Source organism: Ornithodoros turicata, chromosome 4 (genome assembly GCF_037126465.1).
Source record: "Ornithodoros turicata isolate Travis chromosome 4, ASM3712646v1, whole genome shotgun sequence".
In the NCBI taxonomy this organism is placed as follows: domain Eukaryota; kingdom Metazoa; phylum Arthropoda; class Arachnida; order Ixodida; family Argasidae; genus Ornithodoros; species Ornithodoros turicata.
In genome coordinates, this window is record NC_088204.1 from 27,106,300 (window position 1) to 27,134,087 (window position 27,788).

The 27,788-nt window shown below is 47.4% G+C and overlaps 1 protein-coding gene across 2 annotated transcripts in view; it reads left to right on the top strand.

Moving 5' to 3' along the window:
• Positions 1 to 27,788, top strand: part of LOC135391373 (alkyldihydroxyacetonephosphate synthase, peroxisomal-like) — a 97,135-nt gene that overhangs the window by 30,767 nt on the left and 38,580 nt on the right. The window contains exons 2-5 of one of the 2 annotated variants that reach the window (XM_064621627.1): positions 9,568 to 9,751; positions 12,752 to 12,844; positions 18,729 to 18,819; positions 19,594 to 19,668. In XM_064621627.1, coding sequence (XP_064477697.1) covers positions 9,600 to 9,751; positions 12,752 to 12,844; positions 18,729 to 18,819; positions 19,594 to 19,668 — 411 coding nt within the window. In that variant the 5' untranslated portion in view covers positions 9,568 to 9,599. Of the gene's footprint in view, positions 1 to 9,531; positions 9,752 to 12,751; positions 12,845 to 18,728; positions 18,820 to 19,593; positions 19,669 to 27,788 lie in introns of those variants that run through there. The other variant, XM_064621628.1, reaches the window with a different exon arrangement.

Genomic DNA, 27,788 nt, shown 5'->3' on the forward strand with positions numbered 1-27,788 from the left:
TGATTTATATCAAGCATCGCCGCAGAAAGAGTCTTTTAGTGAACGACAGCGGTGTATTGCCTCACAAATATGGACACACCGAAGCAGCCCAAATAATTACTTCACGCAATTAGATCACGCCAGGTAGTGATGCAAGCTTAATCAATTAAGTTAATTAGAAAGTGGTACCACCTCCTTGAGACACAGGACTTCTCTTTTTGAAGTACAGCCCTTCTATGTTTGTTTGTTTCTTCCTTCATTTGTTCTGATTATTTGCAGGCGCGGTTGTGCAAACTGAATGTCCTTCTCGAGTACTCACATGCTTTTGCTGAATACAACTGCAGCTTGAGCAAAGCTACTTAGGGACGGGGGCCTGCTATCCAGTGCTGACTTTGTCATGCTTGTTATGTGGAGCACGATCCAAAAAATGCAGCTGCACATCTGAAACTCCAATCAGTATCATCGTCATCTAAAAGGGAGCGTCGTAGCACCGTTGAGAGACCAGACATGCTTTCTGAAGTTCTTCTATGGCACCTTCCCCAGTTTGCACAATTTTGTTCAGCATCGAAGTCTCTAATAGGAAACACTTTGCATTAGCTGTGACTCCCATCTTACATTTTGATGTGCAAGGGCCCTGTTGCACTACACGCGTATGGTCTGCAAATTGCAATTTGGAGCTTGAAACAGTTGCGATTTTGTCATTTTGGCCCTCGTGTACCCCGTCTGTGAAACGTAAATAAAAAAGTCTAACACGATATGCTTTTGTAAAGAAGATCACTGATGATGAGTAAAGAGAATATACATTTTTCAAGATTTCAACATTTATTTCTTGCACTTATGCGTTTCAGGATACAATGAACGTGCAGGGAGGTCGCAAAAGACTACATTTATTGTTTTGTGACCTTCCTACAATGACAATATATATTTTAGGTATGACAATGGACAGGTACACTCTCTAAATTTGTAGCTCTCAATTTTAGGTTGGAATGAGCAATGAATAGCAACTTCCCTCCTGATATTTTCTCATATATGCTGAATTTTAAATTTAATGTGATCAAATATGTGATAATATAATAATATATATAAGAATAATAATATACAAAAAGGAAAAATAGCTAATGCTCTATGGCTGCACGTTGAGCATATGTTTACAATTTGATCGTGCACTCCCAGCCGAGTACAGCTGTTTCGTCCTACTTAGGACTCATCAGCCCGGCGTAGGGAAGTGACACGATCTTGGGTCGGCACTAACAGTGCGTCTCGGCGAGACGTCAATGTTCCACGGTGACAGCGCCACCTGTGGAGGCCGCAGTGCAAGCCAGCAAGTCCATATACAAAAAGGAAAAATAGCTAATGCTCTATGGCTGCACGTTGAGCATATGTTTACAATTTGATCGTGCACTCCCAGCCGAGTACAGCTGTTTCGTCCTACTTGGGACTCATCGTGACACAAGATCGTGTCACTTCCCTACGCCGGGCTGATGAGTCCCAAGTAGGACGAAACAGCTGTACTCGGCTGGGAGTGCACGGTAAATATGCTCAACGTGCAGCCATAGAGCATTAGCTATTTTTCCTTTTTGTATATGTACTTGCTGGCTTGCACTGCGGCCTCCCCAGGTGGCGCTGTCACCGTGGAACATTGACGTCTCGCCGAGACGCACTGTTAGTACCGACCCAAGATCGTGACACTTCCCTACGCCGGGCTGATGAGTCCCAAGTAGGACGAAACAGCTGTACTCGGCTGGGAGTGCACGGTAAATATGCTCAACGTGCAGCCATAGAGCATTAGCTATTTTTCCTTTTTGTATATGTACTTGCTGACTTGCACTGCGGCCTCCCCAGGTGGCGCTGTCACCGTGGAACATTGACGTCTCGCCGAGACGCACTGTTAGTACCGACCCAAGATCGTGACACTTCCCTACGCCGGGCTGATGAGTCCCAAGTAGGACGAAACAGCTGTACTCGGCTGGGAGTGCACGATCAAATTGTAAACATAAGAATAATAATATATATAAGAATAATAATATATAAGAATATAATATGTGATAAATGAATGTGATCAACAGTAGATGTAAACAACATCAGTAGCCAGAGAAGTGCATTCTTAAGAATTTTCTACTTATAGCATATATGTTCATGCCTATTAACTGAAACAATTATCACAGTCCCCTGACAAGTTTTTATTTCTGAGAGTGTACTGTAGAGGCGGCATAGATTTACAGCAGTTAATACAAGGTATTATATACTGTGAATACCTTTAAAAATCCCATGTGACACATATGCTTTTACTTTCTGGAGGTGCTGTGGTAAAGTTTCTAGGCATTACGCAGGTTCTGCACCCATTTCTTGAGTATGTCGAGGCAGCTGTGAAGTAACCTGTATTGATGACGGTTATTCCAATTTTTATGGTGCATCGACAACAAAGGTCATAATACATCAGAACATCGGTTTGAATGCAACTAGTTAAAAATAAATACGTTTAATAAATGCATTTGACAAATGTTAAAACATCAGTTTAAAACAGGGTTTACAATCCCTGTATCTTCTAAAAATTGAAAAGATTAAAAACTATTCTAAGAAGAACTATAATTATTATATTGCTGGGTGAATGAGCCTAAGGTGTATAAGGTGTGTTTCAGATGTGAACATGTTACAAAATGTGCAAAATTGAGAGAGGCTAACCACAGTGCGTGCACTGAGGTGGTTCCTTCCTGTAAAGTAGAAACCCGTGGATGAGGAACATGATACTTACCTGTACCACTCAGTCGCATCATACTGCGCAGACGATCCTCTGAGTAGCCCCATGAGGAAATCTGTATTGAGAGACCACTTTTGCCTTAAAAACTGCTACAAATAGCACGACACGCTACAAATTATTATTATCGCAACAAGCCGACGATATAGCTCAGACACAAAGGCGGTACTCAAGTCGCGCCACACCACCGTTACGTAGGATTCTTTCTCACAAATCAAACCAAGGCACAAAACAATACCAATACATGAAAAAGGGTGACAATCTCGGTCTCATTATGACGTAATACCGAACTTGTGCGCGAAGGTAATTCAAAGAAATGAATGTGCACTCGCTTCCGTAAGAACACCGTGTACCATGCTAGCAATGCATGCAGAAAAGCGCTCGAGTGTTCGCACATATATTGATGACAACACTACCAGTGTAGTGTAACACGTTCTCCCAAGCATATTATGCACTCAAACTGCATTTGCCGCCTGGTAAAATGCAAGTGTGTTCGATTGAAACTCGGAAGAGCGATCAAACAACCTGGGGCCCTATCCTGGTCAACGTAATCTACCTCGATTACTTGAAATTTCTTCTGTCATTGGTGCACAATCGAAAAAGGCGTGAATATTAAAAGTGGTTGACAGCTTCTATCAACCAATCACCCCACGTGTTATCTTGGAAAGCGACCCGCCTTATCGGTGTTTCCTCCTGAGAATCTGAAGGCCACACCTGTGATCTGCCCGCCCTGCCTTGTTGCTTCGGCTCTTAGGTGTCAGAAACAGAAAACTCTACCGGCATAAAACTAAATTTCGTGGAAAATGCGCGGAAAAGCACGCCATTCGCCATGTTTGTCATTTTGTTTTACGTACAGGTGTGCAAGACGGCAATGTTTGTGTGACACCGTGATTGTACTTTGCATTTATAATTCGGTATGTGCCCGTGAGATGGCGCTGATGGCAGGCAACAAAACGATGAAAGCACGAAGGATCATTGCAAAGGGTCGAACGGACAGTGTGGCGCGAGCCGTAAACCCGCGTTTATGAGAAATCGGTTCGTGCTTTAAATCTTGAGCTTTATTTATGAGCTTTTCTTTATATTTTTCTGTGTGTTCGTGTGCTCGATATGCGAAATGATAATTCGCATTTCAATATGCTTCTTTTGCTCGTGAGCTGTGGGGGTGGTAATGATACCGCAAATGAGCGTTGATAGTTTTACTCAACAAACAGTGAACTTTGATCGATGAGTTTTTTGTGTGCACGCCGCTACGTTGCAATAACATTGATTTGTACGACGTACGGCTCGGACGACGCTTCGAAAAGCCCGCCACTTTCACGCATACGATGCCGCGATCGGCGCAGAGAAACGGTGTTACGCGGTGCTTTTCTTTCACTATTAAACAAAAACGAAGAAAGATATGAATTTTTTGTTGTGACGAGCACATACAGACTTTATACAACACAATAAACGGAAATGCACATGCGGACCCATCACGAAACCCATCGCCGCTCAAAGTAATCGACCCTCTTTCGCTACATTACTTTTCAGCTTTGAAACTAATCTTTTACGTCATTGTTATGTCAAAATGACGTAGGATCATGGTCCGAGATTAGAGTCAGAGGGACTATTCTCTAGAGATCGGGCCTCAGATTTTCCCTCTCCCTCGCGCGCCCCGCCCACCCGGAGCGCGCCAATGGGAGGACGCGTGGGCGGAGTCGACTTTCATTGCCATCTGGGGGCAGAGGTTTGAACGTAGACGGAGACGTGCTTTTCGCGATGCTACGTCCACTGGGTCGTTCCATCCACCATGGCCCTCAGTTGGCCGACTATTCCAGGGGAATGAACGTGTAGTATAATTCTATTGTTGGGAAAAACTCACGTGACCTCAAGCGTTGGGCCAATCGTTGGACGTCGGTTGAGTAGCTTTTTGCTTTGCCTTTTTTTGTCTCCCTGGGTGACCTGTGACGCTGGCGAGGCTTTCCCTTTCCCATCTGTTTTCTCCCTCTCCCCCGCTTTGGCGGTTCGGGGCAGTTCCGGGTGATTGTGGATCTCCGTTCGCGTCGAGTGAAATAAATAACAATGTGGAAGCGTTGGCTGTTTCTGTTACACAAAGTGCTTTATTTTCCGGGATAGGTATTTCCAAAGCACAAATATGAAGTCTCCTGTAGCTGTGCACAACACGAACATGATTAACATTGTTTCTGAAGTTCGAATTAAATGCCGAAGCCACTTTGCATTCACTGATAGTTGATGTCTCACGTGGAAGATTTCACAGTAGAACAACAGTATATTGGCTGCACACGCACACACATTCAGAGGTCCGGCATGACAGAGAACATGTCCATATTGCTGCTTGTGTAGGCGCATGGTTGATCCGTCACAAAAGAAATTGTGAAGCTGCTATGCCGAAAGATGATGATCCAACCACTCTGAGTGTCATATCCATTCTACTGTATCCATGCAGATGCTATTCTGAAGCAGATATGAGTTGAGTGCTTATACCTGAACAAGAAAGATAGGGATCAGAAGCATGAAAACCAAAAATTCTACCTGCCAAAATGCTGCGTAGATGCCACAGGTGCGGCGCTATGTTATGCTAAGCGGCAAAATAGAATAGGAACTGACTTACCTGTCATCTAGTGAGTAGCGGAAAAACACAGTATTCGTCCTTCTTGAAGCGTTGTCGCACCAAGCAAGCGAAGCAGACCTGCCTTCCACTTATCTGCCACTCAGTTGACTTGCAGAAGTATCCATGAGGCACCGAGTTTTTCAGAGTCGGTATCGACAACATGTTAGGGAAGGACACTAAAAACCATCCAAAGCGGTACCGGCGTAGATGCTTTGCTTGCGTCCCTGCTGCACGCAACACATTTCGAAACTTTGCGGCGAGTTGCTGGAGTTCCTCCGGCACCGCCGACAGCCCGACACGGTCGCCGGCTTGAGCGCGCCAAGGAAAGTTCAGGAGCGCACCAATGGGAGGACGCGTGGGCGGAGTGAGTCAACTTGGGTGTCATCTGGGGGCAGAGGTTCGAGACGTGCTTTTCGCGATGCTACGTCCACGGGGTCGTTCCATCCACCATGGCCCTGAGTTGGCCCGTGTTCTAGAGATGGCGCTGCTCGATCTGTGAACCTAAAGTCCCTCGATCGCTCTTTGAGAAGTAGCGACAACCCTTGCGGCGCCGACAGGGAGCGTTCGTTGGTCGAAGGTGCTCACGTGGTAGTTTTGCGCCACTTCCGCCGTGTCGCTTTGCTTCCGTCCGCCATGATCTTCCCAAGTTCGCTCCTCGCTCAGTTCGTGCTCTTTGCGCGTAGTTTTTGAAGGCCGAACTACCGCGTTGAATCGCCTATCATAACCGACTGAAAATGACTGGCTGCTGTGCCTTCGGGTGCAATAGTCGTCCTGATACAGGACAGGCAATGTTTGCCGTTCCAATGGGGAAAAGCAGTAAAGAAGTAGCAAGGCGGAAGGCTCTCCCTCGCGCGCCCCGCCCACCCGGAGCGCGCCAATGGGAGGACGCGTGGGCGGAGTGAGTCGACTTGAGTGTCATCTGGGGGCAGAGGTTCGAGACGTGCTTTTCGCGATGCTACGTCCACGGGGTCGTTCCATCCACCATGGCCCTGAGGAGCCGCCATGGGCCATGGGCCTGATCCCATGGCCCTGAAAGTTGGCCCGTGTTCTAGAGATGGCACTGCTCGATCTGTGAACCTAAAGTCCCTCGATCGCTTCGCGGTCGAGGGACTTTATGTGAACCCCGTGAACCTAGGGACGCGCGTTCCTTGGGACCACGAAAATGGTCGGCGATATGTACTGAGTCATGATCCCATTTCTGTCTCTCTCTCTCTCCCCCTCTCTCTCTCTCTCTCTCTTTTTTTTTTTTTTCTTTTTCTGTCTTTGCGGAATGAATTGTCGGATTTTGACCGCTCCTGTGTTCGCTTGTTTTTGCTTGTAATAAACGTACGTTTCATGATCGGCGTCCTCAAGCGATGCTCGCATTTGTTGGTTTGTTTGTTTTTGCTTTTAATGAACTTTTTATGATGGCTTGTTTTTGCTTTTAATAAACGTTTCATGATCGGCGTCCCTCAGCGATGCCCGTGTTTGTTTGTTTGTTTTTGCTTTTAATGAACGTTTTATGATGGCTTGTTTTTGCTTTTAATAAACGTTTTATGATCGGCGTCCTTGGGCGATGCCCGCGTTTGTTTGCTTTATTAAACATATGGAACACGCGTTGTTAGAATGATCTTGATAAGACGTCCGCGGAATCGTTGCGCCCGTGTTTGGTTGATAGTAGGGCGTTCTTTGGCGTGTGTGCCTTCCCTTTTATTGAGCATTTCATGCGATTCGTGTGCGATGCGCTGTGGACCGGGACACGGGCGGTGAGAGGTATACCCCGCTTTTGTTTCTTTGTCGTTTCGCGGGACAATGCGTGATTATGGACTGCGTTTTTTTTTTCTCTCTCTCTCTATTTCATACCCCCTTTATGTCTTCAGTGCGCCATGCGGCACGTGTTGTTACGAAAGGAATTTGATGAGATGCCATGCCCGTGCCGTTTTTGTGCGTACGTTTAGATAATGCCGACAGAAGACTCTGGTTCTTTTCCTCCTTTTACTGAAGCAGCAAAGCAAAAACAAGCCATCATAAAACGTTCAATAAAAGCAAAAACAAACAAACCAACAAACGCGAGCATCGCTTGAGGACGCCGATCATGAAACGTTTATTAAAAGCAAAAACAAGCCATCATAAAACGTTCAATAAAAGCAAAAACAAACAAACCAACAAACGCGAGCATCGCTTGAGGACGCCGATCATGAAACGTTTATTAAAAGCAAAAACAAGCCATCATAAAACGTTCAATAAAAGCAAAAACAAACAAACCAACAAACGCGAGCATCGCTTGAGGACGCCAATCATGAAACGTTTATTAAAAGCAAAAACAAGCCATCATAAAACGTTCAATAAAAGCAAAAACAAACAAACCAACAAACGCGAGCATCGCTTGAGGACGCCGATCATGAAACGTTTATTAAAAGCAAAAACAAGCCATCATAAAACGTTCAATAAAAGCAAAAACAAAAACAAACCAACAAACGCGAGCATCGCTTGAGGACGCCGATCATGAAACATACGTTTATTAAAAGCAAAAACAAACAAACGCGAGCATCGCTTGAGGACGCCGATCATGAAACGTACGTTTATTAAAAGCAAAAACAAGCAAACACAGCGGTCAAAATCCGACAATTCATTCCGCGAAGACAGAGAAAGAAAAAAAAAGAGAGAGAGAGAGACAGAAATGGGATCATGACTCAGTACATGCAGTACATATCGCCGACCATTTTCGTGGTCCCACACTCCCAAGGAACGCGCGTCCCTAGGTTCACAGATCGAGCAGCGCCATCTCTAGAACACGGGCCAACTCAGGGCCATGGTGGATGGAACGACCCTGTGGACGTAGCATCGCGAAAAGCACGTCTCGAACCTCTGCCCCCAGATGACACTCAAGTCGACTCACTCCGCCCACGCGTCCTCCCATTGGCGCGTCCCTAGGTTCACACAGTTTACAGATCGAGCAGCGGCATCTCTGGAACACGGGCTAACTCAGGGCCATGGTGGATGGAACGACCTAGTGGACGTAGCATCGCGAAAAGCACGTCTCCGTCTACGTTCGAGTCGCAGCTTTTCTCACGCTGCACTTGTATTCAACAAAAGCATGTGAGTGCTGGAGAAGGACGTTCAGTTTGGCACAACCGCGCCTGCAAATAATCGGAACAAATAAAGGAAGAAGCAAACAAACATAGAAGGGCTGTACTTCAAAAAGAGATAAGTCCTGTGTCTCAAGGAGATGTTACCACTTTCTAAGTAACTTAATTGATTAAGCTTGCATCACTACCTGATTAACTGTCCTAACGAGTGTGATCTAATTGCGTGAAGTAATTATTTGGGCTGCTTCGGTGTGTCCATTTGCGCGGCAAAGCACCGCTGTCGTTTACTAAAAGACTCATTCTAAGGCGATGCTTGATATAAATCATACTAAGCGCATACACGGCTAAAACAACGGCTGTGATTCTACAGAACGATCTCTTTCTGCCATGCGAGTATATCTTTTCCCGGACCATTCTATATGGAACAATTTTTGTCCAGAACGCAGTACGGGATATTATATACATGGCTGTTGTTAACCTCAAGTCGTTTCTTATTGAAATATTGCCTGGGAAACGTGCTGTAGTACAATCCCCAGCGCTGCACTGCAGTGACGGTCTAGTTTCGGAATGCAAAACATAACCTAATTAAGAATCGAACGGCAGGACACCCGTGAAACACTGTTAGGATACATCAGTATACTGGCACCTTGCAAAATTGTGTGATGACAAACAACGATCAACGCCTGCAGCGCAATAAATACTCACAATCTCTCTTGCCTCCCATTGTTTTCTATGGGCACACACAGCACTTTAGGGCCCACCAACATGGCGGCCCGAAGGCACACCTCTCCCCCACGAGCCCCTCTCCCATGCGCGATCCAGCCTTTATACATAGAGATCAGTGGCTATTCCCGAGCTGATTTCTGTGAATGACAGCCACAACCGTGGTAAGAACACGTTAAGAAAACGCTGTTCCCGCAATGACACTCACATTTTAAGAGTAAATGACTTTCAAAAAGCATAGGAAGCAGCGCGAGCAACAAAGCGTTGCTAAATCGAAACTTTAGAGAGGATCACGTGGTGGACAGGAAGTAATGGCCGTTTTGACAGGAGCGACCGCCAGAGGGGTCCCACGGAAATCTGCTCGAAACGGCCGCTCCTGTTTCCTTTCCTTTCTCCATGGGCCCCATGGGCCAACTTTTCTAACATTTCAGAATTCAGAGTGACAGCGAGATCAAGCTCAAACATGGCGGTAGTGGAGCGGCTTTCTACTATCAAGGGACACTTGGAAGGCCCGAAGTGCGAAAACTATGACAACACCAGAGAAAAAAAAGATCAGACCGAGGGCAGCAACTTATTGACCGTTCCCAAAACCCAAAACAGCATCCCATTGAAACGGTGAGAGATATATCCTTCTCGCTTTTGCTTGGTCGTAGCCGATTGGGAGTGTCAAACTTACGAGCGTTTGTGTTCCCGTAAAGATCTCTTATTTTACGAAAATCAGGAGAAAGAGCAAAATATGTAAGTGATTTCTCGTGCGTACATTGGAACAAAATAGACTTTCAGAAATTTTAAATTCAGTATTATCTTTCAAACACGCTCTCTGTGAACCGGCATTTGCAGTCTGCGCGTCTTTTCGTTTCCCGCTCGTATATCTAGAACCATTCGCCAATTTAATAATTGGCGAGTGGTTCTAGATATTAAGTGTGAGAGAGATATATATATCAAGACTGGTTCCAGACATAGTAGACATTAAGGAACCTCCTGGGTCTACAGGAAATGTGGTCCAGGTCTCGATGGATTGTTCACAACAGGAACATTGTGTGTTTACCCTCAGTCGTACACTGCAGTCAAAAACTGTGGTATTTTGATGCCTCATTTCCGCATTTATTATGACAGAGAGCAATAAACATTGAAACCGCAGTGGAACTTTCTTGCTGGTTTATTCAGGATCATACATACAAAATCAGTTGGCCTCCGCAGAGAGGATAATGTTAAGGGATAACGAAAGCCACAGATATAATAATTATTTTCTATTATGTGCCCATAAACAACCCGAGGGTCTGGGAAATGGTGCACCGAAATATAAGGAAAATACAAAGTAAGAGATACAGCAAACATATTGGACATGAAGCAATGAAAACAAAACAATCAAGGAAAACATCATGAAGAGGGGAGATGACATAAATTATACATTAAGAATAGATTTGGTAGCATTAGTAACATTAGAACACTGCGCAAATATGTCAACATCATGCTTCTCGTACAGCATAGGGAAGGAAAGAACTTGTATGTTGTGCAGCAGTAATCACAAGAAACCTGTCTCACACATAAGCATGTTGTCTCCAGAACCTGTTTCATGCATAGCTGAACACGTACTTTCTGGGGGACGTGGTGGTGGAATCCTTTCCGCCATGTAAAATTCCACCCCCTCCCCCCCGGAAAATATTTTTCTGCTACGGTAATCTTCTTTTCTTTTCTTTTTTTAATTTCTTTTCGCGTTCCTCGAGGAAGACTATGTATAACGTGTGCCTGTCATGCCAGAAGTCGATGAGGGCTACCACAACCGTGTTTTCAAACTGTTGAGCGTGTCTAATGTTCGACGTACCATCGGTTCGTCGCATTTCCTCTGTTAGCGCACGAGGTGTTGCGTGTGTCTCATCCGCATGGGAGGAAAGGAGCGCAAGACGAAAGAAGCGCCGCGCCGTTCTCTCACGCACGTAATGTGGCAAGCCGTACCCACTGATCAGTGGCCGTACCTTTTGTCTGACCACGTTTTGTCTGAATGCGGGACGCCGGAAAATTACCTCCGGTATCATGTAGAGTTACCTTTTATCTGTCAGGTGGACGTTTCTGGGCCGGCAGATAGAGCAAGAGCACTAAGAGCACCACTCCATGGGAACGTCTTTCGACGTCCAGCTTTCGCGTTGGAAGGCTACAAGTTACCCGAATCGTCTGTTTTTTTTGTGGTTTTCGTGACTATCTACGTTGATGCGGACTATATAGCCTCTCGAAGTATGTCGAATGCTGTTTGAGTCCGAAGGCACGCAACGCACTCGCAACCGCACTCCGCGTTAGAGCCCTGCACGGGCCGACTTTTCCGGGCCCGACCCGGCCCGAGCGCATCGAAAAATGGCCCGGCCCGACCCGGGCCCGGACCTTCATATTTTTATGCGGCCCGACCCGGCCCGGCCCGGTGACCCAGTGACTAGATCCCGGCCCGGCCCATAATCTAAGCAAATAGAGCCCGGCCCGGCCCGGCCCGGTGACCCGGCGAGTAGATCCCGGCATAGTATTTCCAGCCGCGACGTACGCGTTTCTGGCGATTACAAACAAATTTATCAGTAAATTTACAAGGAGAGAAGACAAACATACAAGTGGTGGCGGTTTAACACCATAACCGCACCAGACCAAATTAAATCCAGAACGTACGCGGGCATGGGCGTTATCGTTACACTGTCAAGATTTTGCGGAGGTATAGGATGCTGTCGACAAACTCCTTCTCCCAGTCCATACCCCTCTCACCAAGCTTTGCCAAGTGATTGTGAAATACGTGAGGAGTGACGAGCAATGTAAAGTGGCTTTCAGAATGTTCTAGAGGGTCGAATCGTATGCCTAATGCAGTATCCCTTGCTTGTCTTTGCAAAATATGCACAGGGAATGACGCAAGCGCATGATGATATGAACTATTGCATCTCCATTGTGTGGAATTAGCTGCGTGTCCCGGCCGGGCCTGACTCTCGGAAACATATTTGTCGGCCCGGGCTCGGCCCGGCCCGGAGCACACAGCCCGGCTCGGCCCGCGGGCCGGGTCGGGCCCGGGCCCGTGCAGGGCTCTACTCCGCGTGCAATTCGCGAACCGCAACGCATTCGCACGCAACGCACATTCGCACGCAACGATTTCGCTGCGCGATCGTCACCGTCGTCGCCCTACGCGACGTCGCGAATTGTCGCGCGAGGAGTGGCCTACTCCTTCGTTTGTGTTCTGTCCGATGGCGGATCCAGACCCGCGCTTGGGGGGGTGGGGGTGGGGGAGTTGTTTGTCGAACCGCGTAACTGGGGAGAGAGGGAAAACTAATGTGTAACCTAACGTTTTGGGAGAAGGGCGAACCCCCCCCCCCCCCCCCCACACACACACACACCGTGTCCACCACTGGTTCTGTCCATTCCTGTTTTCCCCTGGCTCAGGGACATGTTGCCAGCATCAAGAAACTCATTTGCGTGTGTGCTTTGCAGTGCATTTGCAATATACAGTATTCATCTGTGCAATTTTGCGTAGCTCGAGAGTGATATATTGGCATATGTACCTGAAGTTTGACTGTGGTCACCTTCCATACTTTGGCTGTCTTATTATTTTAACCATCTGGATGATGAAATGAGACGTTACTGTCCACGCAGGCAAGAGCTGCTGAAATGGAACGGATGGGGCTACAAGGATTCGAAGTTTGTCGTTGATACAAAGTCACACCATGTGTCTTTTACGGGTAACAGGTCTGTGTCTTTTTTTATGTCTTCTAATTTTTCGTTTCCCGCTTTACTATTGCCATAAGGCGCTTTCGGGGGATGTATTCCACTGCAAACATTTAGTAGCCTTTTAAATGAATTAGTACTCTGCATTTTTATTTCTATACGTTTAAAACAAGAAAAAAATACTATTCTAGAATAGCAGTGAAAATGCACTGACAGGCAGACTCTAATGATAACATACTGCTGGAAGTGCCTTGTGTGAAAGTGATTTTATTTTTGTCCTCAATTATGGTGTAGTAATGGTGGTAAAAGAAAGGTGTTAAGAACAGAGATTTATGGCCTTGAAGACCTGAATAGTGCTGTAATTTAAAGAAAGGGGGAACAAAGAAAGCATTGAATGCAGACAATGCAATGCACAGCCCCAGCTGCTTGTGCAGTTTGTCATTCTACCACAATGGTATAGCACGGATCTTTAGGCATTTTCCGATAAATGGCTGAAAGGTGCCTAAACACAACATTTTCCAATCTGCCTGCCTTTTTCTCAATTGTGTTCCATAATTGCTTTTCTTAACCTCGCAGGTCCTCTTTGTCCAGCCCCTTGCACTTGTAACGTATATGTGCACACACAAACTAAGAACAAGAGTGCTAACTAAGCTCCATTTTTCGTGTAACATACTCTATGCTACCCATGTAGCAACGTCCGAGTTTGGCCTCGGACGACCACGGTAACGCACAGAGGAAGTGCCGTGCAGCTGTCCAAGCCTGCCACCTTCCTGCATCACTATAAATCCTTTACGTCCACAAGTTATGTATACACTCAAACTTAGTGCAGTGCTTCTGCAGTAGTAGATTAGGTGGTTTTGCAAGACACGCTTAAATTGTTGATAACTGTGTCACCTACATGTGTGCATATGTGTAACTTTTCTTATGTTTAATGACCTAAAATTAATCATTTCAAAATCTCTTGTTAGACCTCACCTTGAATATTCATCTATGGTATGTAACACTAGGCATTCTGTGCCTTAATGCATAATTAATGCAATAATTAATGCACCCAAACAAGTACAGAACGAAGCGGCATACTTCATCCTTGCCGTCAAACTCCCATTGTGAGACTAACAAAGAAGCACCTATCCTTGGAAACATTACATACTTGACATAAAATTGCTGGCATTTCCATATCTCAGAAGATATCATACTATATAATAATTCCTCGCTGAAACATGAACTTCCCTATTCACCACATTGCACATTCTAGATGCACATTCATAAAGTGTTTGTTCCTCTAGCTGTGGCTATACATTTGCTGATTCAGTTGATCTCCGTATATCACTCAGTTGGAATTGCCTTCCCACACGAGTTTTGTGACATTAGTTCTGCAAAGCACTTTAATGATCAACTAAATGGCTATACCGTTCTTGTATTTCTTAATTGTGCATGCACGGATCATGAGCATGTAGCGATACAAGTAAGAGACAACCTTCCTGGTAGCTCGCAAGGGAGCAAGTGTCCGAACGTTTATTTTGCTTGCGCCTCAACAACAGCGGCGCCGCGATGCCGATGGCAAAGCCGCCACAAATTCCCCCCCTCCTAGCGCGTCGCTGGAAGGCGACGGGTTTTTGGACCAGGTTTTTGGACCAGCTCACGGAACGGCGTATGGTCGATGGAGGGGATAAGCCTGGACCGGGCGAGGAAGTTGAGAGGGCGGGTTCGGGAGGTCGATGGAGGTCGAGGTTGATAGAGGTCGAGGGAGGTGGATGGATGTCGAGAAAAGCAGGCTTTAGGCGCTCGATGCTGACATTTTCCTCTTTCCCGTTGACGAGAACGGTGTAATAGCTGGCCGCTCGGCTCAAAACACGATGCGGGCCGGTGTAGGGGGGCTGCAGAGGTTTTCGCACTCTATCACAGCGAAGGAAAACGTGTGTAGAGCTGCACAGGTCAGGATGTTGGTAGGGACGCCCAGAGTAGGAACGGGAAGGTGCAGGGCGTAAGGCAGCCATGGCGCTGCGTAGGCGTGTGACGAAATCGGATGGTGCGAGTACGGCGGGAGTAGATGGGGGTGACACGAGGTCACCGGGCAACCGGAGCGCCATACCATACACGAGTTCCGCCGAGGAACACTCGAAATCTGGCTTGAACGCAGAGCGGATTCCCAGCAGGACAATGGGTAGGGCTTCAGGCCAAGGAGTTTCGGGGGATGACCGTAATGCGGCCTTGAGCTGCCGATGAAGTCTTTCCACAAGGCCGTTGGATGCGGGATGGTAAGCGGTGGTTCGGATGCGGCGAGTCCCAAGAGCGTTGGTAAGGCTGTAGAAAAGCGCCGACTCGAACTGCGGGCCCCGGTCAGTGGTGATAATCGATGGGACTCCGAATCTGGAGACCCACTCACGGAGAAGAGCCGCTGCGACAGTTGGGGCCGTGGAATCGGAGAGAGGAACTGCTTCCGGCCAGCGGGTATATCTGTCGATGATAGTGAGGATGTATCTGAAACCTTGAGCTGGTGAAAGCGGGCCCACGAGGTCCACATGTATATGGTCGAAACGTTGATCGGGCGGGGGAAAAGGAGCAGGCGTCAGGCGAGTGTGGCGGTGAACTTTGTTTCGTTGGCAGGGCAGACAGGCCTTCACCCAACGGCTGATGTCGCTGTTCATACGCGGCCAGACGTAACGCTCGCAAATGGCCGCTCGCGTCGCACGGACGCCGGTGTGGCACAAGGCATGGAATGTGTCGAACACCCCGCGACGGAAGGCCCTAGGAAGGAAAGGGCGGGGACGTCCTTGGGAAGTGTCGCAGGCCACAAGCTTGGACGCGCCTGGCAACGCAATGTCTTGGATGACCAGGCCAGACGACGAGTTGGCGCGGAACGTGGCGAGTTCAGAATCCATGGATTGGGCTTCGGACAAGGTGTCCAAGGACAGCGTCGACGGGGATTTGGCAGAGTCAACGGTTGAGACAGATCTGCTGAGGGCGTCAGCGACTGGGTTGTTGGTGCCAGTGACGTGACGGATGTCCGAAGTGAATTCAGCAATGTAGGCCAGATGTCGGGTTTCTCGTGGCGTATAACTGGTGCTGGCGGATGACAGGGCGTACGTAAGGGGCTTGTGATCGGTGAATATGATGAAAGAACGTCCTTCCAGAAAGTGTCGAAAGTGCTTTAGCGAGAGGTAAGCGGCCAGCAGCTCGCGGCCGAAGGTACTATATCGCGTCTCAGGTGGTTTCAGCTTCTTCGAGAAAAAAGCGAGAGGTTGCCACCCGGATGAGACCTGTTGTTGCAACACTGCGCCAACCGCGGCACCCGAGGCGTCCACCATTAAGCTTGTGGGGGCGTCATACCGAGGGTGGACAAGGAGTGTAGCTGCGGCGATATCTTCTCGGATCTTGTCAAAAGCCTTGGTAGCCTCTGCTGTCCATTGTAGGGTTGATGGCGGAGGTTTGCGTGAACAGAGAAGCGCTTCCAGAGGCTGGAGGGTAGAGGCGCAGGCGGGCACAAAACGGCGATAGAAGTTAGCCATTCCGAGAAACTGCCGGAGCTTGGTGGCTGAAGTTGGGCGGGGAAAATCGCGGATGGCAGCTATCTTGGATGGTAGTGGTAAGATTCCCGCGCTGTTTATGCGATGGCCAAGAAAATCGAGCTCTGCTACACCGAACTCGCTCTTTGCAGCGTTGATGACGATGCCATGATGTTCCAGGCGTGCAAAGAGGGCGCGGAGGTGTTGGGCGTGCTCTTCTGCAGAGCGACTGGCCACCAGCAGGTCGTCTAGATAGGCGTACACGAAAGGGAGCCCGCGGGTGACAGAATCTATAAACCTTTGAAAGGTTTGGGCCGCGTTTCGCAACCCGAAGGGCATCCGTAAGAATTCAAAGAGGCCAAATGGGGTGGTGAGGGCTGTTTTAGGGATGTCCTCCGGTGCCATAGGAATCTGGTGGTATGCGCGAACCAAGTCAATTTTCGAAAACGTTGTGGCCCCTTCCAAGCTGGCTGCAAAATCGAGGATGTGCGGAATGGGGTAGCGGTCAGGGACGGTGATGCGGTTTAAAGCGCGGTAATCACCGCAAGGCCGCCAGTCGCCCGTTTTCTTAGGCACCATATGGAGGGGTGACGCCCAGGTGCTGGATGATGGGCGGATGATGCCGAGCTCCAACATGTGATCGAATTCGGCCTTGGCAATCCTGTACTTCTCGGGAGCGAGACGACGTGGTCGAAAGTGAACAGGAGGGCCAGTAGTGAGCACATGATGTAAAACGTCGTGTTGGACGGGCTGGTTCCAGTCAGGTGGTTTGGTGAGTGCGGGAAACTCCTTTAGTATGAGAGCATAAGGAGGAGATGGCTCAGCAAGGGAAAGAACTCGTTGGGGACTTGCCGGGGCGCGAATTCCGTGCACAGACAGATGTGTCAAGGAGTCGACGAGGCGCTTCCCAGAAACGTCGACGAGCAGGTTAAAGTGGTGTAAGAAATCTGCTCCTAAGATCGCCTGGTGAACATCGGCGATCAGGAACAGCCAGCGGAAGGTTCGTCGCAATCCAAGGTTTAGGGTTAAGGACTTTTGGCCGTATACAGGGATGGTGGTTGAATTGGCCGCCTTCAGGGATAAGCAAGGTTCTCGGGAGCGGCCGCTGAGTTTCGAGGCAGGGATTACGCTAACTTCAGCGCCAGTATCCACGAGAAGACGCATGCCGGAGGTACGGTCCACGATGTGAAAAAGGCGGCAATCATTAGGGCCACGTCCACTCGCCGCCACTAGTGGTTGGCCGGCGGGTTTCCCGACCACGCGCAAGGTTGGAAGCAGTGTCGGGCTTCCTGGCCGAAGCGGTGATGGTACCAGCAAAGCCCGTTCCTGTCGCGTGAACCTGGGCTGCGATGGCGAGGAGACCGGTTGCGGGAGCGGAAACGCTGGCGACGTGGCGACGGAGAGCGGGATCGGGTGGACAAAGCCGCAACTAATTGAGTCAGGTGAGCGACTTGTTGAGAAAGAGTGGCGAAATTCGAGTTGGCGTCAGGGAAGGGAGGTACACTTGGAGGAGCATCGACTTGAGGCGCTTGGACGGAATCCAAGGTCATAGTAGCAGGTGATGCGACTTCCATGACTGCGTCAGCCAAACTCGCTAGTTCTTCAATGCCGAGGTTGTGAGTGCTTGCAAGAACCATCTGGACATTTTTAGGGAGCCGTTGGAGGAATAGCTCGCGGAGGAAACTGTCGGTACTAGCATTGCTTCCTTCGCCGAGTAGCTGTTTCATCCGGCGCAGCAGTTGGGTTGGGCGCCGGTCGCCTAGTTCTTCAGCTGACAACAGCTGTTGCAGACGGGCGCGGTCGGACGGCGATGTACGCTTCAAGAGTGCCGCTTTCAGGGCTTGGTACGGGGTATCGGCGGGAGGGTTGGCAATGATATCAAACACTTCCTCTGCCGCTGATGGTGAAAGGGCCGCGATGACGTGGTAATACTTGGTACGTTCGGCCGAGATGCCGGAGAGGTGAAACTGTGCTTCCGCTTGAATAAACCACGTCGCGGGGTTCCGATCCCAATACGGAGGAAGTTTGACGGCGATGGAGGATACCGGTGTAACTGAGGCTGTCGCTATGGCTTGTCCAGTTGGGGGAGCATCGCCAGTAGACATAATGGCGGATGGAACGTTAGGGTTCCACGTCCGGGTCACCAGTTGTAGCGATACAAGTAAGAGACAACCTTCCTGGTAGCTCGCAAGGGAGCAAGTGTCCGAACGTTTATTTTGCTCGCGCCTCAACAACAGCGGCGCCGCGATGCCGATGGCAAAGCCGCCACAAGCATCTTTATCTTTTTTATTTCTTTTTGATATTACTCATTCTGCTCGGTCATGTGTGACCTTGGCGATAAATATGACAGTCTTCTTTCACAAATAATAGCAGTTTACTAACTACTAATGTGGTTGCAGGTACAAGATAGGCAATCAGACGCTGCCGCACTTCAAGGGATGGGTTGAAGCCAGCCTCGGAGTGGACTTGAGCATCTTACTTCCAGCACAGGTCTCTAGCAGTTTTTTGGTTTTGTTTTGCTTCATTAATTCCTTTCTGTCTCATGGTTACTCAACCTTTGTACATCGCACCTTTAACTGCTTCTCTCCCCTATCAGTTAGCTATTACGGGATTTTGCACAAATAGGAAAAGGCACAGTCTGTTACAGTCCCATGTAATCAGCCATGGGCAATGCCAAAAATTGATTTGATTGAAAGGGTTTCTTACAGCCTGGAGTATTTAAACTGTATTGGGATCCATCCCAACTGTTGTTTATGTCAAGATCTAAGCAAAATTTACATATAGAAATCTTGCATTTTTGAAACAACTTTTTTGGTTACCATAAAAGTAGTGAAAAGATACATATATTTTACAAACAACCCCATGTTTGAAGTTGACGTTGACGTGTCTTAGCCAAGGCGATATCTGAACGTTTCCACTTCTAAAATTTAAACCTATGGCTGTGGAATCTAAAGCCTTCGCACATCTCATTTTCGTGTCTATAAGAAGTGATACTGGGTGTTATAATGCTGCTGAAAAAAATTTTGCTTGTCAATATAAATGTGTGTTGACATACTCTTACGCTGTGCCTTTTCCACATTTTTTCCCACAAGTTTCCGTGTTGTCAGTGTTTAAATACTAAACCCCGTAACTTTCCAAAAGTGTGTGTTCACCATCAGGGACCTGTTGGAACGCAAGAATTCTGAGTGGTGAAGTGGACTTTGTGCAGATCAAATGTGGCACAGCTTGCAGTGCATGCCTGGCTTCTTGTGTTGCATGTTTCAGAATCCCATTGAAAGTAACAAAGTCTCTCTGCAAAGCTCATCTGTTGTGCTAAATCCTCTCAATGTGTGCATGAGGGTAAGGTGTTCTGTGCTCCTTCTTTATTGCTACATACTTCTTAATGCATTTGTGCTCTCTAACGACTCAAACCTATTAAAAGAAATGGTGGTCTTTTCAACTTTGAAACTTCTGCACTCTGCTTAACAGCTGGCATTTTTGTGTGTCATATCGTTATATAATGTTTTTTTAAATATTTAAATGAGTGTATAAGGGACTAAAACTGATCAACACCTTCCACGGCTTCATGTTGCTGTGTACACAGCTAATGCCGCATGTTACTGCCTTCTCTCACAACTGTGCCGCCAAAAGAAATGGATGTACAGGGTGAATTTACCAAAGGTTACACATTTTGAACCCGTCGTAAAAATTGAAAATAACGTTTCTAGCGCTTCAGTCTTTGCAGGCTGATAGTCATTTGTCTCAACTTTCAACCATATTTTTTTTTTCAAATGCTGTCACTTTGTAGAAAGAAAGTTAGAAGTGAAGTATATTCTCACCCCATGCATTTCCTATGGCCTATACCGCCTAAAAACTGCCATTTTTTTCCTCTGTCTGCTTCACATTCACATCACCACGTATAGGTGGCGCTGCCTGGAAACAAAGCAAAACCAGAACCTATGGAACAACCAGATGGACCAGATGCAGGGTTTCAAAGCAGTGCCACCTATACGTGGTGATGTGAACGAGAAGCAGACAGAGAAAAAAATGGCGGTTTGCAGGCGGTTAGGCGATAGGAAATGCATGGAGTGAGAATTTGCTTTGCTTCTAACTTTTTTTCTACAAAGTGATAGCATTTGAAAAAAAAAAAAAAAATGGTTGAAACTTAAGACGAATGACTATCCGTCTGCAAAGTTTGAAGCGCTAGAAACGTTATTTTCTATTTTTACGACGGGATCAAGATGTGTAATCTTTGGTAAATTCACCCTCTAAGTGTTCTTAGTGACCAGTAAGGGACTGGAAATGAAACTGTCCAGACAGCTTCTGAATATGCCTGGTGAGTCACGTTATACTCAGGGAATGGTGACGGATTATGGTGACAGAAAAAGAAACGGCGTACCGTAGAACTGAAATTGGAGCTGGTAATAGAAACAGAACAACATACCACGTTCCTTCACTACTTGAAACAAAAATGATTGGCTGGCACTGAATTGGGGTATTAACTATTACTGTTATGTGACAGCACGATCTCTCATGATCTTTTTCTCCTTCTCCTGAGTGCTCCGTTCCCTACATGCCTTGAATACCATGCAAGACCTTGAGAAGTAGAATCTGAAGTTCACCAAGGGCATCTGTCCCTTTTTTGTTTAGATCTGCGTAACTCGTGATGCAAATACATACATGCAAAATGTTACACAACAGACGTCACAGCTTCGCATGATTATGATACAAGATTACGATTTTTTAATCCCACATTGGCATTGCGGTATTGTTTGCTACTGGTGACTTCTGCCTGTAATGTGAAGTTGGAAAGAAGTGTGGTTGCACCCATTTAGAGTTGGTCAACTTGGAACTTTGGCAAGATAATTTCTACAGGAAAAGACATGTATTTCTGCAGAATTTTTTAAATCCTGTGACATGTGCAGATATTACTGAAACGAAATTACTCATGCAGTGTGTATGCGTGACATCAGGACACCATTTAGGAGAAAGGGGTCACTGACGGAACTCAGGGGCTCCTTGAGAGTCGTCTCATAACCGGAGTGAGTAAGGGAAACTAAACTGAAAGGCTGGTATCAGGAATGGACACGGAACTATTTCTGTAACGAAAACTGAAACGGTAACAAAACTACATATGTCTGTTACCCTTCCCTGGTTACGCCCGTTTATGCTTGATGACCCATGTTGGTCTTAACAGTACATACACCCATTTGTATTTTTTCTAATTGTGTTCCGCAAAGAATGTGATCACAAATGCATATGTTTGCATTTTGCACTTTGTGAAGAGAGTGTGCACAGTGTGTGAGATGCTGTAACATATGAGCAAGGACACGTACATTCATATTTCGTAACACTATTAAAGAAAACGTGTACACTTGTCATATGGCATTCATGAAATTCAACTGCAAGCAGGTTTACCATTGCAGGTGTCATGATACAAACCTGGAGGCACTTCCTCTTTGTGTTGTTTTGAAAAGAAATACTCGCCAGCCTTCTGGTCTTGAATTCACATGGAAGTTTGTTTGGCTGGAGATGGTTTGCTCAACGATGCCAAAGTTTCCTAAGCAACATTGGGTGGTGGCTTTACAGACATGAATGGTGACAATGATCTACTGCATGGTGCATCGATAAAGTTCAGCATGTCTCCATGCGTGGCATGAACTGAATGCCAAATGTGCATGCTACATACGGGACATCAGATGGAAATTTTTGAACAGAATACTCTGTGCATACTACATTGAGTTTGGGAAAGCTGACAGTAGTGGTACAGAGGAAGTAGGCTTTACAGATTTGTTTGACATTTGTATCCCTTGTTTCCACATTTTTCTCAATCACATGGCAGTGTTGACTTCATTGTTGGAAGTTCTGAATATATGCTGATGTGACTATTTTGGCAGCTGAGCCAGACCATGATAGCTTATAATCATTTGCATAGCCCAGTGCCAGGAAAATCCTGAGTTGGAAAGCAAATGATGTAACAAAATCGAAAACAAAAATATCATTCACTGAATTGTATGGCAGCTGCATCACGAAAATGACCCGGTTGAAGGTGCACAGGAAACATCCTACAGATCTTTTCACTCCAGGCAGTAAAGATGCCATGACAGTCAGTTCCCATTTTCTCTATTTGCATTGCTTTGTTTCTTTCGTGCTGACTGGAGCTGAGAGCCACAACACATGGTATAGGGCACGCCGCGCTATTGGTCCGATCCCGTTGTCCGCTCCCGCCTCTCCTTTGACCTGGTTGTGGTGCGGATAGTGGAATGTAAGACGACCCCTGACTTTGGAACGCAACAGTTTTGGGGAAAAAGGTCACCTAGGTTCAAGAAAATACGGTACCTCCTCCCAGTAGCCCGTGATACCTCTGTCAGATGGGCACATATACGGCCTTTAACGTTACAGCATTAAGAAATGGCCGTAAGCTAGATATGGCCTCAAGCTCTGGGAAGCTGCCAGACGGTATTCATGAAAGCATTTTGCTGATGATGTCCACACCGGTGAACACATCTGCGAACGTTGAATGTAATGCAGCGAAGTCACGTTATTTTTTCCACTGAGAGTACACAAAAACAACGCTTGGCTGGTGTTTTGAAAAGTTTGAAAATACAACAGCAAAGTACATTTTCTTTGAAGAGCTTTAGATGTTTTTTTGAGTGGCATCCGACTTCTTGGATGCAGACAACATGGTGCGATGCTGTGTGCAGTGGTTCAAGGGTGAAAACATGAGAAATTGACGTTTTGAGGCTGGAACGCATAGAAAGGACAAATACATACAAAGCCTCAAGTGCAGTGTTCAACATGTTCACATGTCTCATGTTCAACTGGTGCAGCTTGCGTCGGTCCTGTGGTATGAATTGTGTTTGAGTGAGAAAAATGTAAGAGTTAAAGGGGGTGAGTGAGTGAGAGTGGTTAGTTCATCTCTTCAGATGATGCACCCTTGGAAGCATAGATTGAGAAGTTACTCATCAAAAAGAACTCGTTACAAGTTAAGTTACCGTTTGCAAAATGTAACTAAGTTAATAACGAAGTTCTTCAGCCTGAAATGTAACTCGCAGTTACTGAGTTACTTAAAAAAAAGAACGAGTTATTTCCAAGTTACTTCGGACACAAAATAGCATTACGAAGGTGCAGCGCGCGTGAGCAGTTGAGTTAGACCCTGAGTTGCCTGCATAGGAGTGCAACACGCTTATATCGTTTTCCAACAATAGACCTCTCCCGGTTTGTAAACAAATGATGTCATAGTGTTCGACAGTGCCACAAATTTGGTAGAATTGAACTATACGCTCGAACCTAGAGGTGAACAAGGTCGCGCCCGAAAGCCACGTACGGTCTTGAGGGGATTACGATATGGTCCTTTAAAGGGACGCGACCCTCGGTCCTGCTTTTCTTTCAATGGGAGGCAGCGAACAAGTGCCCGTTACTGGAACCCAGCCCTCTCCTTCCGATTTGTTTCGGTTTCAGTCTGTCTACCAAAGTCATGGTGACGTTTCTCTGGTAAAGGTCTATTCGAATGTCTTGCATCTTACTCCCTGTGGGCGCACAATGGTTCAGCTTAATTTCAATGGCAGCGGTTCTTACTTCCTCAATAAAATACTGTCATTGATTGAATATAACGTTTTATGGCAAAAAATGCCATGAAGGAACTGGAGAGAAAGCAAGAAAATATGTGGACGTGAGTGAAAAGCGAGTTAAAAGTAACTTGGAACTTAACTTAAGTTACTTTGGCAAAGTTACCTGAAAAAGGAACGAGTTCCTCTGAAAGTTACCATGGGTCAAAAGTACCGAGTTAAGTTACAAGTTACCAAAAAAAGGAACTTTGTTGCAGTAACGAGTTACTTGTAACGAGTTACCTCGAACTCTGCTTGGAAGTCACTGGGGAGGTGTGTTAGCTTAGCTCAGTTGGTAGAGCCCTGGACTGGTAATCCAGAAGATGTGGGTGCGAGCCCTACAGCTGGCTAACCTTTTCAGTGACTCCCATCTTTCATCGTTCAAGTGTGTCACTATGAACTGAACACCTGAACAGATGAGATAAAAGGCAAAGCAAAGTGCAAAAATGCATCAGAAGAACTAAAAAAAAAGATGACAGAACATTATGTCACATCAAAAATTTTTATTTAGAATTGAATTAAATGTGCGAAATCCTCCTTACAACGCTTGGTGACTAGGCTTGAGCAGCTTCGATGGAATGCCGTAAACTGCATCCGTCACCGTAAGTTGCATGCTGCTCCCATAAACTGTCTCAGTTTTGTCGCAAAAGCCACATTGCTGACTGTCTGGCAAGAAGTAAATGACAGTATGCAATATGGCCGTAACCGTTAAGGCTGTAAGCGCGCCCGTCTGACAGGGGTATGAGACCCACAGACACCAACAAATTGGTACCCCTTTGAGTGTAGGCTACTGGGCTTACTTGCCAGTGATACATGCAGCAGCAACAAGAGCTACAAGAGAACATGCATGCAAAGAGGTTTTGGGAACTTCTCTACCTTCGGTCCCAGGACGGTAGTCCCACTCTCAGGGTCGTCCCAGACCGTTCACCAACCTGGAGGGAGTACAGACAACATCATAAGGAACAAAGCAAGGTTTATTTTACCATTCTATGCAAACCACAGGCTGGCTCGGCTCCGTCCTGTGACCCAGCTCCTCCCGGGAATGTCACAGCGGTTTCTTCTCCAGTTTTTTTAACGCGTCAATCGCACCACTCCCGCGCCCTCACTCTGGCACGTGTGTGGTCCCCCTCTGCTTGCGAGCGGCTAATCTAATATGACGCGGCCATACTGGTAACCTCTGTTGCTCGAAGTGACCCGACATAACCCTGCTCGATAACCCTGCTGTGAATCCCGACATACCCCCCACCTCAAAACAGAATGCGCTATCTGGGCACACAGTCTGACCCCAAAGTAAAAAAAAAAAAAATCTAAGCAGAAAAGAGTGCAAGGTCCAAGAACACTACGGGCACAGGCCGACACACAATAAGCCGTTCGACACACATCAAAGTCCGCTTCAGAGGTGGTCTTCAGGGATGTCAATCAGGATGTCGTCCGCTGCTGGTGCAGGCCCGACGCACTGGAGTTGTCTGGTCTGTGGCACTGGATTACTGCGAGCACTGCTTCCACATTTCCTTCTCTCATCCTGACGGTTCTTGCAGCCTCTGTTCGCATACGATGGAGAGCACCTCGTAGGTGTGCCGATCAATGGATTTCAGGCACCCCGCACGCTGGACACAAGACGCGGCGCTCATCATCAGTATACGGGACGAGGGGATCCGCCGGGTTTCGATCCTCCAGTGTCAAGCCTCGGAAAAGTGTAGGCGTAGATGCAGGGGCCGCGGCTGGGAGACCCATCTGGAGCGTGATGCCCAGGAGACTGGGGGGCCGTGGTGGACAACTGTACAAGTTGCCACCGAACAATGAGATCCCCGGGAGCATCTGGAACCAGGGGTGCTGTCCATAGCTGAGGAGTCCCAGCGTCAGTTGCTGGGGGGCTGCGACTGCCTTTGTGTGGCTCTTCAGTGGCGAGGATTGGACATGCCTGCTACGAAGCCAAAAAGAAATTACCGTAAAAAGAGAAAAGTGGTCAGGGGGCATCTCCTGGCTAAGGGGGTCTGTCAAGCCCTCCGTCAAGAAACTAGTAAATTTCGTTGAAACGAAAATCACCCCGAATATGCGGATGCCATATTAGGTCGAGAGCACTAGATTCTAGTGACCGATGCAAAGGCTGCTACCCACGCGACCTGTAAGGACGCACGATGTGGGGAGCATGATATCACTCGCTTAATCCGACTGTGCGTCGGCACTCAAGCAAGATCACTCTCCGTCGAACACGTACAACGCGGTTCTGACGCCTGACCCGGTGTAGGCGGGGGCGGTATTCGAGCTCATCTAAGAGGTCGCCTTGTATAGCACAAACCTCCTACGCCACCCTTCCCGGCCAGTGAAGTGAAAGGCTCAAAAATTGGGCGAATGCGTGAGTGTCACTGACGGATAGCCGACGTAACCTTCCGCGCTTCAGTCGCAGAGCAAACAACCCTACTGGATGGCCGAAGTGAAGCCCGAACGAATTCTACGTGGCTCTCGTCGCAAAGCTGAGTACACTAATGCAGCTCCTTTCTGGAACGGCTTTCGTAATCCAGCGGGAGAAATTCGTTCATCAACCGTGCTGGGAGTCATGGAATGATGTGTAACTCGGCTGCAGCCGATGCCCGCGAACGGCTTCTCCGAGCGTGCTGCCAGCGCAGCTGAAGCTTTGTTAGGTAGCGGTAATGCGTGCACTGTGGACGCTAACCTGTGCGGAGTTGTGGATGAGACGCCATCGATAGTTATAGATCATCGGACTGTCGCACAAGCCCTACAGGTGCTACTGCGACTAGCCCAGGCGTCTTTCGGGAGCAGGACCGCGGAACTGCAAGGACCTTAGTCTTCCTCCGTGAGTCGCAGCTGCGTAGCGGCCTACGACTAACCCGGGCAGCAGAGAGCTGGTCACGAAGAGCGGAACCGAAAAGAACATAAAGTGCATCGACTTATCCTCGGGCGCCATGCCACAACATTTCCAAAACAAACGTACATCCTCCGGGTGAACAGGCTCGGCGCCATTTTGTGGGAACTTCTCTACCTTCTGTCCCTCAAAGGATGGTAGTCCCACTCTCGGGGTCGTCCCCGGCCCGTTCACCCTCCGGAGGAAGTACAGTTAACATCGTAAGGAACAAAGCAAGGTTTATTTCACCATTCGATGCAAATAGCAGGCTGGCTCGGCTCCGTCCCGTGACCCAGCTCCTCCCGGGAATGTCCCCGTGCTTTCTTCTCCAATCTTTTTAACGCGTCAATCGCGCCACTCCAGCGCCCTCACTCTGGCACGTGTGTGGTCCGACTCCGATTGCGAGCGGCTAATCTAATATGACGCTGCCATACTGATAACCTCTGTTGCTCGAGATAACTCTGTGGCGGCCTTGATACAACCTGCTGCGAATCCCGACAAGGTCAAGTACAAAGAGGTGCCTTAGACCTTAAGCACCGGCGCCAAGTCCCGCTAAACTACAAAACCTAAGACGGCATTGGGCTTTATGTGTTGAGGATCAACATCGAGGATTAAAGTCATCGTTATAGCGTTTAATCACTTTGTGTACATTATGGCGTGGCATCAACCACAGAAGTCTGGTAGTGAAGCTTACTTTCCAGATATTTGAGGCTATTAACAAGAGACGGAAGCTGCCATGGACACCTAAGGCACCCACTATGGAGAGCTGCCCATTACAGATACCTAGGTTTTATAGCAGGCCACAGAAAGTAAGGAGAAAAACATTCCTGATTGTATCATATGAAGTTTGAACCTTCATCAACATTCAAGCTCATCAGGCATTTGCAATATGCACCTTAACTACGTAGGCAGGGTGCATCCCACTTCCACTGAGGCAAGGCTTCAAATCTACGAAGGCTTAAATTGGTAATGGAAGGTGGTAATTTTCGTAGTGTTGCTAGCACTATGAA